General features: G+C 41.7%; 1 protein-coding gene across 12 annotated transcripts in view; it reads left to right on the top strand.

The window, feature by feature from the left end:
* The window catches only part of trip12 (thyroid hormone receptor interactor 12), a 152,471-nt gene that overhangs the window by 124,698 nt on the left and 11,487 nt on the right, over window positions 1–16,286 (top strand). For all 12 annotated transcript variants that reach the window (XM_070883850.1, XM_070883849.1, XM_070883860.1 and 9 more), the window contains exons 33-38: window positions 2,202–2,344; window positions 5,512–5,668; window positions 8,575–8,673; window positions 8,822–8,936; window positions 11,044–11,198; window positions 14,551–14,715. In XM_070883850.1, coding sequence (XP_070739951.1) covers window positions 2,202–2,344; window positions 5,512–5,668; window positions 8,575–8,673; window positions 8,822–8,936; window positions 11,044–11,198; window positions 14,551–14,715 — 834 coding nt within the window. The remainder of the gene's footprint in view (window positions 1–2,201; window positions 2,345–5,511; window positions 5,669–8,574; window positions 8,674–8,821; window positions 8,937–11,043; window positions 11,199–14,550; window positions 14,716–16,286) is intronic.

The following is a 16,286-nucleotide window of genomic DNA, read 5'->3' as shown; positions in this document are numbered from 1 at the left end:
GCAAATGGGAGGGTGCTTCCAGACTTCTACTGAGCTTAGTCAGGCGATGCTTGACTCTGGTGGTCTCTGGTTCAAGTGCAGATAGCCGTAGCCAATAATTCAGAAGCTAGAGATGGAATGTAGCTTTGGCTGTCGCACAAAACCCAGGATTGAGCGGGAAGAAGTTGTGCTCTTCACAGAAACACACACACTCAAATTGGGGTTTGCCTGAATACTTTCATATTTCAGCCCTAAATAAATTTGATTAGACACTTTTATAAGGGGGAACTAACGTGTTTCCTACTTCCCCCTCAAATCTAAGGAGCGCAGATGTGTTCATTTTGCTTGAGTTGAAAGGTAACCCTGGACAGACCACTTCAAATCGGTCATACCCAAAAACCAGCTTTTATTGATTTGTTATGAATTCCCAAATATTATAAATTGGATTTTCTTTTTCTGCCTCCAAAAGACTAATACTTAGTAGCTATTGCAGTTCAGTAATATGCAGCAAGAATTGTGAACTGGGAAACTGAGGGGATTTAATTGAAGTTTTTAAAATTACAAAGGGCTTTGATAGTGTGAATAGTGCAAGTTTGGCTGCCCCTAAAAGTTTGTCGCCATCCTCTTGCCTGCTTCCCGATCACTTACAAGCCGTGATCCTGACCAACGGATCCAATCCACGTCCGGACCGGGGTCAAGCAGGACTGTCATCGTGCCAACCCTCTTCTTGGATCTTCCTCACTGCAATGCTCCATCTCTCACTCAACAAGCTCCCTGCTGGAGTGGTACTAAATTATAGAACCAATGGGAACCTGTTCAACCTTCGTCGTCTCCAGGCCAGATCCAAGGTCGTCACATCCTGTCATCGAACTACAGTACGTGGACGACGCTTGCGTCTGCGCACATTGAGGCCGAACTCTAAGTCATCGTCAACATCTTCATGAGGCGTACGAAAGCATGGGCCTTGCCACATCGTCCACATGCCTGACACAAGACTCCCAAAGCAAGTGCTCTACTCTGAACTCCTACATGGCAAGCGAGCCCCAGGTGGGCAGAGAAAACGTTTCAAAGACACCCTCAAAGACTCCTTGATAAAATGCGACATCCCCATCGGCACCTGGGAATCCCTGGCCCAAGGCCGCCCTAAGTGAAGGAAGAGCATCCGGGAGGGCGCTGAGCACCTTGCGACTCATTGCCGAGAGCCTGCAGAAACCAAATGCAGACAGTGGAACGAGCGTGTGGCAAACCAGACTCTCCACCCACCCTTTCCTTCAACGACTGTCCCACCTGTGGCTGACACTAATTCCCAGATTGGACTGTACAGACACCTGAGAACTGAGTGGAAGCAAGTCTTCCTCGAGTTCAAGGGATTGCCTATGATGATGATTGCAAGACTATTTGCTTTGATTGTGGCGTTATCTATTTAAATTGTCAGCGAGGGCGGCTGTCTTTTTATACAGAGGGTTGCTGACCATGGAGTGGTTGAAGCCGAGGCCATTTCATATTTTTGTATCATCTCTAAACTTAATCATTTCCCCCTACATTGAAGTCTAAATCATTGACATATAACCACAAAAAACAAGGGACCAAGTTCTGTGCCCTGTGGAACCCCAATAGAAACGGCCTTCCAGTCACAAATGATTATAATTCAGCCCTGGTGACTCCTTGCACAATGGCCTTCACCTGGTTAAGTTTATAAGTGAGCTGTTGGTGAGTATAGTTAACTGAGTTTTCCACATCATGCTGATGGATTTTTTTTTAGCCTGAGTAAATGAAAACTGTAGGGTAACAGTTTCCTTGTTTAGACTTGCCCTCAATCCTCCTGGCTTAGTTATGAAATAGTCTGCTCACTTTTGATGCCATATTGTTGGATGTTAGTCTGTAATGCATAACTTTGCATGACGAGGTTGAGAAAAGGTGAAACCTTCTGACTAACTTCCACCCAAAAAAGATCCAATCTTTCTATTTCAAATATTGACTAAACTACTCATTTCTAACATTTTTGGTTTATTGGTTAAAAACTTTTAATATAGGTTTGTATTTTATAAAATGTGAGCTAGCATGCAACAGTTTGTGAACCACCCTGCTCTTAGCATCTCAAATGTAACATGCAAGCTGATACCTTATGGCAATCATCATTCAAGATTTGTATGTAGTTTGCTATTCATTTGTACATATATCAAAATGTCTTTTTGTTTCTAAGTCCTATTTCTTGCTTACAGAATGCAGTGTGTAAAGAGATTATTCCAACCAATGAATTGATCAACAGCAAACTGACTGCAAAGGCTAATCGGCAACTTCAAGATCCACTGGTTATTATGACAGGAAATATACCAATATGGTTGACTGAGTTGGGAAGGACCTGGTATGTAACAAACCTACTCATTACTATTTTCTTCTCAAGTCATTAGATTAACATTACAATTTAATAAATTGATAGCTCCATTTTCGAATTCTAGTTCAGTTGAAGCACAAGTAACCTTTGTCCATGACTTTTCTTTTAAGTGGAACACACTAATTAAATGTGCTATGCAACTTGAGGAGGAAAGCATTGGGACAAGTGGAAACAATTGTACCATGCATAACTTGTGGGAAATATTCTTGGGGTGAGGGAATAGTCTCTGGCTGACCATACAGTATAGCCATGTTCTTTCATCCCTCCTCGTTTCTCTTTACTACCTTTTTCAGGAGGCTGTGGCTCAGAAATGGAGCTAATTATATCTGGTCAATTTCACAAATGGAGTAAAAGCACTTAATTTCCCATGCACCATAATATACTGAGACAATGTGTTCCAATTCCAGTTTAAATATAGCATTTGCTGTTTAATACTGTAATGAAATCAGGTGCACTTTTTCCAGCTGACTATAACCTTGCATGTAAGTAACTCGGGTAATGACATAACATAAGAAATAGGAGCAGGAGTAGGCCATACGGCCCCATGAGCCTGCTCTGCCATTCAATAAGATCATGTCTGATCTGATCATGGACTCAGCTCCACTTCCCTGCCTGCTCCCCATAACCCCTTATCCTCATCAATCTCTTTCTGTCTTAAGTGTATTCAATGTCCCAGCTTCCACAGCTCTCCGAGGCATCAAATTCCACAGATTTACAACCCTCTGAGAAGAAATTCCTCCTCATCTGTTTTAAATGGGCGACCCCTTATTCTAAGATTATGCCCTCTAGTTCTAGTCTCCCCCATCAGTGGAAACATCCTCTCTGCATTCACCTTGTCAAGCCCCCTCATCATCTCATGTTTCGATAAGATCATCTCTCATTCTTCTGAACTCCAATGATTAAAGGCCCAACCTACTCGATCTTTCCTCAAGTCAACCCCCTCATCCCCGGAATCAATCTAGTGAACCTTCTCTGAACAGCGTCCAAAGCAAGTATATCCTTTCGTAAATATGGAAACCAAAACTGCATGCAGTATTCCAGGTGTGGCCTCACCAATACCCTGTACAGTTGTAGCAGGGCTTCCCTGCTTTTATACTCCATCCCCTTTGCAATAAAGGCCAAGATTCCATTGGCCTTCCTGATCAGTTGCTGTACCTGCATACTATCCTTTTGTGTTTCATGCACAAGTATCCCCAGGTCCCGCTGTACTGCGGCACTTTGCAATCTTTCTCCATTTAAATAATAACTTGCTGTTTGATTTTTTTTTTCTGCCAAAGTACATGACCTCACACTTTCCAACATTATACTCCATCTGCCAAATTTTTGCCCACTCAGCTTGTCTGTCCTCTTGCAGATTTTTTGTGTCCTCGTCACACATTGCTTTTCCTCCCATCTTTGTATCAGCAAACTTGGCTACGTTACACTCGGTCTCTCCTTCCAAGTTAATATAGATTGTAAATAGTTGAGGTCCCAGCACTGATCCCTGTGGCACCCCACTGGTTACTGGTTGCCAACCCGAGAATGAACCATTTATCCCTACTCTGTTGTTAGCCAATCCTCTATCCATGCTAATAATATATTACCCCCAACCCCGTGAACTTTTACCTTGTACAGTAACCTTTTATGTGGCACCTTGTCAAATGCCTTCTGGAAGTCCAAATACATCACATCCACTGGTTCCCCTTTATCCACCCTGTTTGTTACATCCTCAAAGGACTCCAGCAAATTTGTCAAACATGAGTTCCCCTTCATAAATCCATGCTGACTCTGCCTGACTGAATTTTGCTTCTCCAAATGTCCTGTAACTGCTTCTTTAATAATGGACTCCCAACATTTTCCCAACCACAGATGTTAGGCTAACTGGTCTATAGTTTCCTGCCTTTTGTCTGCCTCTTTTTTCTTAAATAGGGGGCGTTACATTTGCAGTTTTCCAATCTGCTGGGACCTCCCCAGAATCCAGGGAATTTTGGTAAATTACAACCATGCATCCACAATCCCTGTCTGCTACTTCTCAAGACCCTAGGATGCAAGCCATCAGGTCCAGGGGATTTATCTGCCATTAGTCCCATTATCTAACTGAGTTGCACCTCCTTGGTGATTGTGTTAAGTTCCTCCCCCACTATAGCCCCTTGACTGACCACTGTTGGATTATTGTTGGTGTCCTCTACCGTAAAGACTGAGAGAAAATATTTGTTCAGAGTTTCTGCCATCTCCATGTTCCCCATTACTAATTCCCCGGTCTCGTCCTCTTAAGGGACCAACGTTTACTTTAGCCATTCTCTTCCTTTTTATATACTTATAGAAATTCTTGCTATCTGCTTGTATATTTTGTGCTAGTTTACTTTCATAGTCTATCTTCCCCAAGGGGGAAAACTTTAGCACTAACTAGCTGTGGAGAGATCTTGAACGTTGCCTAAAAACAAAGCCGAGAAAAGCATGATCTATTCATTTCCCCCAGTTACTTACCTTTTTTGTAAGCAGCCTAAATTCGGATGACCTTGTTGATGGTACTAAGTGCAACATGCAGCCCTACAGATCACTGAAATTGCTGTGTGGAATCCCTGAAGTTCCATGAGGTTGGGGGAGCCCTGTGAAGTTCATCAATTTTGTGACACTGATTTTAGAAGGCATTTGCCAAAGTGACTTTCCTGCAGGCTGCACAAAAACCCAACTCTGATAATGACGAGGGGACAACTTTACCACTAGCTAGCCATGGTGAGATCTCTAACACCGCCTAAACAAAGCAGAGAAAAGCACTTGATTTCACAACAATATTAAACAGCAGAAGCTATATTCAAAAATTCCAACGGATCCCCTTCATTTCATACACCAGGGACTTCAGATAACAAATACAGTCCATGAAAAAATTACAGCCCTCATGATGTGTTAAAACTACCAGTGTTGCCAGTTCAACTGCATGGTCAGTTCAATATATATCTGACTCCAAATCAGTTTTCAGTGGCAAGGAGGGAAAAATAAACTACCAAAATAAGACTTGTTAAAAGTAATCTGTCTTAAGTCTAGCTTAATGTTTAAAATGAAGCATTTTTGTTCCGAGCATAGTGAAGAATTAAGTGACTTGTGGTTTTCTGTCGAAGTTTAAAAGCAGGTTACCAATCGTGTTCTTTGTTTTTAAGCCCATTTTTTTTCCCGTTTGACACTCGACAAATGCTCTTCTACGTGACTGCGTTTGATCGAGATCGAGCCATGCAGAGATTACTGGATACTAACCCGGAAATCAACCAGTCTGATTCCCAGGATAGCAGAGTGGCTCCCCGTTTGGATAGGAAAAAGGTAAATGCATGTGCTTGCAGCTTAACATGGCAGTTTTTTTCATCACTCCTTGAACCGTGAATGGTATCTATGTGTAATTTTCTGTAATAAGACTCTAATCACAATTGCACTGTGGTTTTCAGTAATGGTCGAGAACACACATTTCAAAAATAGTGCTGTGAAGGACTAAATACTCTATCCCAATCACTGCTATGTGTGTGTGCTCGGCCCATGCAGGAGAGCAGGTCTCCAGTCATCTTAGTTAATCCTTGCCACTGGGCCAAGACCTAGCTCTGTCAAGCCTGTGTGGTGGCTGGTGTGCACACCACACGTTTTTTTTTTTTTTAAATCGAAGCACAGGCATCTTCCATCCTCCAAGATGTAGTTCGGAACCTGGAATATTGGGTCCTTCATTGAAACACCTGTCAGCTCATTCCTTTTTTGGCGTGGAAGCAAGTCATCCTCTCTTTGAGGGACTGCTTACGATGATGATTAGTAAAGGGACTGACATTGGAGACTGGAAGTGTTCCACTCTCCCTTTTATTGCATTGTGAAGGGGTCAGAAGCAAATGTGTTTTGGGAGAAAAACAATTTAGTAAAATCAAAATGGGAACTAATGATAGGTGTGTGGTATATTTCTGCTCATTGTCACATGGGGAGAGAATATACCAGTCACCTTCCTGCAACAAGGTGGAAAATTCAAGGATGATCCACATAGCTGCTGCTGTACTTGTGAGCTGATCAGGTAATGTGTATGCTGCAGAAGATAATGAGAGTTGTAATCGATATTTCAGGATGATGTGCTACACAACTTAATTCTATGTGGAAATTACATTTTTACTTGATCATTAAATGAAAAATGAAGTGTCCTGTAGGTGACTACTGCAGAGAATTTTTGGGGGGAATTCTGTATTTGTCAGCATAGAGCGCAAGACTCTTCAGGCCCTTTTCTGTACATCTTCATTCTGTGGTCGGCAGCAGTTGACTATTATTGCCGCACATTAGAAAAAACCCTCTAAATTGATTTTGTCTTGTGGGGGCCCCTTGTGTTGCAGTCATTGTTGCCTTGATTTCCAAGTAACTGGGTCACCTTATAATGCTCAAGATCAATCTTTCCATCATTGGGTAACTGGAATTATGTGCAATTACTTCAGAAGGGGTTTGACTCGTGCCTTGTACGTCAACTATGAACTTCCAGAGGTATGGTAGCCTTGTGGTTATGACTAGTAAGCCATGCATTCAATTTGAATTCAAATAATCTGGTAATTTGTGTGCTAGTGCCAAAAAATAATAGCTACTGGATTGCCCTTGTATTTAGGCAGGGGAAATTGGTGGACGTCCTTGGTCCTGATTGCTATCCATTGACCTCTGGAAATGTGGGTTTGTTGGACATTGGCATAGAATGGGGTCGGCTTCAGCTGCAGTGCCTCCCAATAGTCTTCTGAAACATTCAGATACTTGGGTAAGACGCTATGAAGGCGAAGGCCTTCTGACGGTTTCTCTTAGGCAGTTCCCTGGAATCAAGGACGACTTGCTTCCACACTAATGAGTTCTAAGGTGACGGAGACCAATGCGGGATCTGCGGTCTGTCACAGGTGGAGCAGGCGGTGGTTGTGAGGTCATCCACCTTGGGGGGGAGGGGAAGGAAAACAGTAAAAGGGAATATTATTTGAATAGGGAGAGATTGCAACATGCTGAGGTGCAGAGGGACCTGGGGGTCCTTGAGCAAGAATCCCAAAAAGTTAGTTTGCAGGTAATCAGGAATTCGAATGGAATGTTGGCCTTCATTGCGAGAGGGATGGAGTCCAAAAGCAGGGAGGTCCTGCTGCAACTGTACAGGGTATTGGTGAGGTCGCACCTGGAGTACTGCGTGCAGTTTTGGTCAGCTTACTTAAGGAAGGATATACTAGCTTTGGAGGGGGTACAGAGACGATTCACTAGGCTGATTCCAGAGATGAGGGGGTTACCTTATGATGATAGATTGAGTAGACTGGGTCTTTACTCGTTGGAGTTCAGAAGGATGAGGGGTGATCTTATAGAGGTTGTTTCCACTGGTCGGGGAGACTAGAACTAGGGGGCACAGCCTCAAAATACGGGGGAGCCAATTTAAAACCGAGTTGAGATGGAATTTCTTTTCCCAGAGGGTTGTGAATCTGTGGAATTCTCTGCCCAAGGAAGCAGTTGAGGCTAGCTCATTGAATGTATTCAAATCACAGATTTTTAACCAATAAGGGAATTGAGGGTTACGGGGAGCGGGCGGGTAAGTGGAGCTGAGTCCACGGCCAGATCAGCCAGGATCTTGTTGAATGGCGGAGCAGGCTCAAGGGGCTAGATGGCCTACTCCTGTTCCTAATTCTGATGTTCTTATGGAGGGACGGGACGGGTGGGGTGCGGTGCTTGATTTGTCACACGCTCCTTCCGCTGTTTGTACTTGGCTTCCGTGTACTACCGGCAGAAAGACTGTTTGGCGCTTTCTGTTTCTCGGATGCTTCTCTTCCTCTTTGAGCGGTCTTGAGCTCGGGATTCCCAAGAGTTGGTGGGGATGTTACATTTTTTCAAGGAGGGTTTGAGGGTGTCCTTGAAGCGTTTTCTCTGTCTTCCTGGGGCTCGCCTGCTGTGACGTAGGTCGGAGTAGAGTGCTTATTTCGGGAGTCTAGTATCTGACATGCGGACAATGTGGCCCGCCCATCGAAGCTGATTGAGCGTGGTCAACGCCTCGATGCTGGGGATGTTGGCCTGAGAGGACGCTGACATTGGTGGGCCTATCCTGCCAATGAATTTGCAGGATTTTGCAGAGGCTGACGGTGTATCCCAGCAAACAATCCATGACTTATGGAAATTGGCGGGAGATTTAACCTAGTACCACTTTCTCAAGTTTTATGCAGATAATTCTATTCCAGCTGCTAATTATTTCACCTCCTACACAGCGTACTGTGAACAGGGAAGAGTTGTTGAAGCAAGCAGAATCGGTGATGCAGGATTTAGGAAGTTCCAGGGCAATGCTGGAGATTCAGTATGAAAATGAAGTAAGCCTAATGTCGATACATTTTTTTTTTAGTTTAAATTTGTAATTTTTCTTTTAAAGTATTGTGTGCCCATGTATTTTAATTCTGTCAACAGCTAAGCCAGTATTCACTTCAACCTTTCTAAAATTGACCAGCTAATTCTTTTTAGGTTGGAACGGGTCTGGGTCCAACATTGGAATTCTATGCACTTGTATCTCAGGAACTGCAGAGAGCTGATCTGGGTCTATGGCGGGGAGACGAAGTAACACTGTCCCACCCTAAAGGTACAGTTTGTCAAACCAAAAAAAAATTGTGGAAAAAAAGCAACTTTTTTTTTTAAAACTTTCTCTGTGTAATAAGCTAGATTATTAAAAAAAGTGGCATTGCCCATATTTTAAAGCTTGGAATTAATTTTTCATTAAACAAAATTTCTAGTTTATTAAAGCAAATGTTAATTTTTTTTCTTAGCACATGTACCCATGTTCTGAAAACCTAACTGATGACAGTAGCCATTTGAGGTTTTTTGTGAATAAGGAATTCATGAAGGGTTGATGGTTTCCTTTGGTAATTGGTCAGTAGCCGAATCTAGTCACCCTCCTTGGTGTGATCATTACAGCAGTAAACTATCCATCTGAAGCAGAGCAGCCGAGTACACAGCTTGGTGAACTACTGTACACAATGTATTCCAAACTTAGCTCGCCTGCTTTACTTGAGTTCCCATTGTCTTTGCTCTTTCCTTCCCTCCCCTTGGGGTGCATGTACATGTTGTGTTGTACTGCTGTTATGATTTGTGAAGTTGGTGTGTTTATTAAAATAAATAACTTTACACATGCATCACGGTGTAAATTAAACATATAGCTGGCAGCTTTGCAATGGATTTGGAGAAATTCATAATGACTTGTGTGACTGTATGGTAACCATGTGGTCAGATTCTCTTTTTTTGTTATATAACTTTATTTTAAATCCCAAACCAGAACAGGCTGGTCAGCAGTGCTACAGAAGCTTAAATCTTTGTCATTTTGGAGGAGAGGTCCAACTGATATGAAGTACCAGCTCTATGCAGAAATTAGCTGACTGGTAACTTTTATCCAGAAAATTCTTGGAGCATAATACTTCCCTTGCCTCTTCGAATCATATAATGATTATAGCACCGAAGAAGGTCTGTTGAGCCTGCGCCTAGTCCTTCAGATACTTATCCAACTCTCTTTTGAAAGATAAAATTGAGTTTGCTCCCACCACCCTTTCAAGCCATGCATTCCAGATCTTAACCACTCCCTGCATTTTTAAAAAAAAAAAAGCTTGCATTGCTTTGGTTCTTTTGCCAATCACCTTAACTCTGTGTCCTCTGGTTCTCGACCCTTCCGCCAATGGGAACAGTTTCTCTCGATCGACTCTGTCCAGACCCCTCATGATTTCGAACACTTGTCAAATCGCGCCTCAATCTTCTCGGCTCCAAAGAGAACATTTTTCCAGTCTCTCCATGTAACTGAAGTCTCTCACTCCTGGAATCATTATCTTAAATCTTGTCTGCACCCTCTCTCAGGCCTTCACATCCTTCCTAAAGTGTGGTGCCCAGAATTGGACACTACTCCAATTGGGACCAAACCTGTGTTTTATACAGGTGGTTCATAATTTCCACACTTTTTTTGTACTCCATGCCTCTCTTTATGGAGCCCAGGATCCTGTACCCTTTTTAACCTGCTTTCTCAACCAGCCCTGCCACCTTCAACGATTTATGCACACATACCCCCAGGGTCTCTCTGTTCATGCACCCCCCTTTAGGATTGTACCATTTTAGTTTGTCCTTTCTACCAAAATGCATCACTTTTCTGCATTAAATTTAATTTGCCATGTGTCTGCCCATTTCACATGCCTGTCTTCCTGAAGTGGCTCCCTCTGCTCCTCACTGTTCACTATACTTCCAAGTTTTGTATCATCTGCAAATTTTGAAATTGTGCCCTGTACACCCACCTCCAGGTCATTAATATATACCAAGCAAAGCAGTGGTCCGAGAACTGACCCCTAGGGAACACCACTGTGTACCTTCCTCCAGTTGAAAAAGCAAATGTTCACCACTACTCTGCACTGTCCCTTTTATTCCATGGGCTTCAGTTTTGCTGGCAAGCCTATTATGTGGCACTGTCTAATGCGTTTATGAAATCTATGTACACTACATCAACTGCATTACCCTCATCAGCCCTCTGTTACCTCATCAAAAAAAAACCTCAATTTTTATTTTCTGAACTCTCGTGGTTTTGCTGGAGCTTTTTTAGCATTGGTGTTTCGCAGGCGATATCCGAAATGTATTATAAACTGGAAGCAATCATCCAGAGGAGTTTTGAAGGAAGGATGAAATGACTTGTCAACTAACTGGCTTAATTATGCTATTAGGCAGCCAAGAAGGGACCAAATACATCCATAATCCACGGGGCCTCTTTCCTGTTCCTTTTGGAAGAAATACAAAACCAGCATATGTGGCTAAAGTGAAAATGAAGTTGCGATTTCTGGGCAAGTTCTTGGCCAAAGCAATCATGGACTTTCGATTGGTATGTTTTATTCATAACTTTGCTGCATCAAATGAGGATATGTATGTTTGCTGGCCACACCACCATTTTAAACATTTTATGATCTGTCTGCATATTAGTTTACTGTTCAATCTAAGCAATGGTCAAATGTTGAAATTGGGGTTGGAGAGATTTCAGTTTAAAGTTGTGATTTTTGTAGGTACCCTGTATCTCAAACTGTCAGGTGACTGTCGTCGTTGGTTCATATGCTGTCCTTTCACCCAAGACTTCAGTTTGGACTCGATCTAGAATTGCCACTCCATAGAAATGGATAGTGTGGGAAAGAAAATCACATTGGATGCATTCGAGCAAGCCCTATTTGAGATTATGCACAATTGTTGAATTTTGGGGCATCAGTTCTGTAACACTCGTGCTATAAAAAGCCATGCTTCTGGGCATCAATTCTTTCCTCTTGTTGCTAGCTCCAGAAACTGTGCTATAGATTGTCTGTTGAAGGTAATCACTCGGTTATCAAACTTATTTCCTGCTCTCAATCTTTTTCATCAGAGAAGAGAAGGGATGTCTCCCAAGGTGTTTACACACTATATATGAAGTGTGTAAACCACTTTGGCCTTTCTCAACCCCTCCAGTCTTGTCATAACTGTCAAACTTTGAGATATGCAGTGTCTGTCTTGACTTAAAAGGACTGGCTTATCCAATGGAAAATAAATCATGTTGCTGCTCAGTAAGTTGGTGGTTTAGACTGCCAGGTTTTCTCGTCCGATCTAAGATATTGTACCAAGGAAAGCCTTTTGGAGCCAAATGGATTTTTGCTGGTAGCTACATTTTTAGTTTTGAGGCCTGCACAACTGCAGATCTCGTGATGCATCCAGTTGACAGCATGTTTTGCAACCGGTGCAAATTGGCAGCACTCCTAACAATGCATTGGCTATCTGATCGTTTGAAAAACACAGCTAGCCCTTTACTGTAATTTGCAGGATTAATCACTCTCGCTGCATCAGACACTTTAGAGGATGCTTCTAGCTGCTTGGTCAGAAGTTTGTATGTGGAGGAAATTCCCTTGTGCATCTGCATGTCAGCTTGGTTCAGTCGTGTATTCAACATCTAGCTCAGAAGGTTGTGGGTTCAAGCCCAGCTCCAGGGCTTGAGCATCTAAGCTAAGCTGACAGTGCCATTCTAAGGGAGAGCTGTATTGTTAGGTGCTGTCTTTTAGATGAGGCATTAAGCAAAGGTCCTGTTCTTTGTTCAAGTAGATGTAAAAAATCCTGTAACACATTTCAAAAAAAGCATACAAAATGTCTCTCGGTATCCTAGCCAACATTCCTCACCCAATACCACCAAAAATAGATTAACTTTGCATTCATCTGATTTCTGCTTGTGGCACCTTTCTTGGTGCAGATTGACTGCAGTCGTACTTGCAAAAGTGAGCGTGCATCAAAAAAGCAATTGGATGAGAAGGTGCTATATAAATGCAATTTAATTCTTATCAAATACTGATGGTTTCACACCTTTTGATTGCCTAAGTCCAGAACAGTCTTCTGCTATTGGGTTGGCCAGCTTAATCTGAATTGTCTCCAGCATAGTGTTGGTGCTTTTGGCATAGACAACAGGACCTTTGCCTTAAATGGCGCTTTCAGTTAACACTTGTGGGTGTGCATCTTTGGTCTACTGCCCAAATTGCAAATTGTTATTGGGAATGGCATGGTGCAAATTGTTATTGGAGACCAGAAAGAAGAAATTATTTCAGACACTTGAAATGTTGTAAATGTCTTCGCCATCATTGGGATGAAGCACTAGGTAAATAGCACCACTTCTCCACCAGTAGATGTAACTCTCTCTCCAGGTCCTGACACACTGCTCTCTCAAATGCTGGTTAGTTCTCATTGGAGCCAGATTACTGGGGAGAGATTTTGTAAATCCTTGTTTACTAAAGCTGACTGACCAGCTTGCTCTTATCCCATGTGCAACAATGCATGAACTTCGCTTGTGAAATGGGGTTTCCTCAAACTTTCTGCAAAGCACCTGTTTTGTGTAATCGTTGTTATATGTAGGTTGAACTATTATCACAATAGATAATGTAACATTTCTGTTAGTCAGTTTGAGCAGGTGTTAAGGGAGGACCTCATTATTTTTAATGTTTTGTATACATCAATGTAAACCTGGAAAATTACTGCCAAGTAAAGGCAAGCTAGTAGGAGCAAAGGACATAAATTTCAAATGGATATGGGAAGAACTACTTTATACAAATGTTGAATGATCTCCTCGCTCCGTATTGGCGACTGATGCTTGAACAGATTTCAATTAAATATTCGTTTGCTGGTTGTTAGGCTATCGGAGGCTTTTTCTAATCCTAGGTTATGTAAAACTGTTCTTGCAAAAATAAAATCTGTTTCAACAAATCAGTAACTGAGGAGTAACTTGTAGCCTTTTGCTAATTTCCAAACTGACTTTCAAATTAACCTGTTGTAGATTTCAGTTGCATAATTCTGAAGAGTTTATTATGGTCCAGTGAATGATTTGTCCAAATGAGGATTGTTTAAAATTTGCTAAGTGGCCTAAACAAGTATAATTTTAACCAGCTACGATTTCTACTGAAGCTTTAATTATGTAAAACTCTAACTCAAAGAGTTAGTAAGCTGTAATATACTTCTCTAAAGTAGTGGATCTCACATCGATTGACTGTCCAGAATGGTGAGAGGGTGGGGATAATTGGACCAGGGTGTACAGATGTAAATAGGTTTGCCCCTTAGTTGTATATTCTGTCCCGACTACTTTCTGTATTTTTATTATGTAAACTTAGCTTGCCGTGATTGCAGCCTTCTGCCAGGTGTGTTGCAGCAACCTCCCACTAGAGGGAGTGTGATTACAGCATGACCAGTTTCTATTCTAAATGGGAACTTGTAATAGAAAAAGTTGACAGGAAGTGCATGCAGACTGGATTTTGAGAGTTGATAGATTTGTGAAAATTATTTTGCAGTCACTAATCCATTGGTTTAAAAATCTTCACCAGTACTGAACGGACTGCTTACAACGAGCAGAAAATCTGATCCCCAAACTGAATAAAAGTGATTACAACTGTCTAATTTGCATATGTTATAAACTGAAAATTCAGCTGACTGTACATGCATGAATTCTTATTGGACCACTTCAGTTAATGTGTTTCCATTTTCTATTCTTCCCCTCTTCAGATTTAGAAACAATGATTTGTATTACTGCAATGTACATCACTAGCTAATGTCATTAGTTTACTGAAATTGTAATGCAAACTATTCCAGAACTGGGAAAAAAAGACCGATTTAAAGTTGAATTTTTGAATGGCCTATATTGTGTAGAAGTTTTTTTTCCTCTGACTTCTTCCACTTGTTTTGAACAGTTGGATTTGCCTCTTAGTCTATCATTTTACAAATGGATGCTGCGGCAAGAAAATTCCCTCTGCTCCCATGACCTTTTCAACATTGACCCAGTAGTAGCAAAATCAATTTGTCATCTTGAGGACATCATCAAACAAAAGAAGAAATTGGAGCAGGACAGATCCCAGGTAAGAATGAAAGTAGCATTGCACATGAAATTTCTGCCACAACTTTGGACAAGTGCACATGTGGCTATCTGATCAAAAGATATTGACACCTGAAAATAAAGAACAATTTAACTGCTTGATTCCTTTTGACATAAATAAACACTTAAATTAAATATTAATGGTTAGCATCAAGAAATACCTGGAAGGGAATTGAAGATGAGTTTAGGAGGGGTGGCAGAGGAGGAAAGACTTTGAGCAAGCATTGAGTGGTTTGTGAGTGTCTTGTATCCCTGTAACTTGCAACCATAAATGGCACATGGTCTGCTATTGCAAAGGCAAGCTTTAGTTTTCTCCACCATCATGTTGTAATTTAGTTGCATCATCACTTTCCCATTGACCGTTGGTTAAAGTGGATTGGGAAAATAAATTCAAGGGTAAGACTAGAAAAGCAGTGGCAAACATTTAAGGAGATATTTCATAACTCTCAGTGGGGGGGGGGAGGAACTTAAAACGATCACTAGAGATAAAGTACGAGGCAAACTAATGGGAAAAAGATGGACAAGTCCCATGGACCTGACGGCCCGCATCCTACAGTCTTACAAGAAGTGGCTGCAGAGTTAGTGGATGCATTGGTTGTAATCTACCACAAAGTAGTTGAGGCCAATTCACTAAATATATTCAAAAGGGAGTTAGATGAAGTCCTTACTACTCGGGGGATCAAGGGGTATGGCGTGAAAGCAGGAAGGGGGTACTGAAGTTTCATGTTCAGCCATGAACTCATTGAATGGCGGTGCAGGCTAGAAGGGCTGAATGGCCTGCTCCTGCACCTATTTTCTATGTTTACCACAATTCTCTGAATTCTAGAGAGATCCCAGTGGACTGGAAAACCGCAAATGTAACACCCCTATTTAAGAAAGGAGGGAGACAGAAAGCAGGAAACTATAGACCAGTTAGCCTAACATCTGTCATTAAGGAGGCAGTAGCAGCACATTTAGAAAATCATAATGCAGTCAAGCAGAGTCAGCATGGTTTTATGAAAGGAAAATCATGTTTGACAAATTTGCTGGAGTTCTTTCAGGATGTAACAAGCAGAGTGGATAAAGGGGCACCAGTAGATGTCGTATTTGGATTTCCAGAAAGCATTCGATAAGGTGCCACATAAAAGATTACTGCACAAGATATGAGCTCACGAATTTGAGGGTAATATATTAGCATGGATGGAGGATTGGTTAACTAATAGAAAACAGTCTGGATAAATGGGTCATTTTCAGGTTGGTAAACAGTAACTAGTGGGGTACCACAGGGATCAGTGTTGGGGCCTCAACTATTTACAACTTATATTAATGACTGATGAAGGGACTGAGTGTAACATAGCCAAATTTGTTGATACAAAGATAGGTGGGAAAGCAAGTTCTGAGGGAGACGCAAAGAATCTACAACGGGATATAGATAGGCTGTGAGTGGGCAAAAATTTGGCAAATGGATTATGTGGGAAAATATGTTATCCACTTTGATAGGAAAAATAAAAAAGCAAATTATTAAATTGGGAGCAATTACAAAATGCTGCAGTACAGAGGAATCTGGTGGTTCTT

Source organism: Pristiophorus japonicus, chromosome 6 (assembly GCF_044704955.1).
Source record: "Pristiophorus japonicus isolate sPriJap1 chromosome 6, sPriJap1.hap1, whole genome shotgun sequence".
Lineage (NCBI taxonomy): Eukaryota > Metazoa > Chordata > Chondrichthyes > Pristiophoridae > Pristiophorus > Pristiophorus japonicus.
This window is presented reverse-complemented; position numbering and strand designations above follow the sequence as displayed.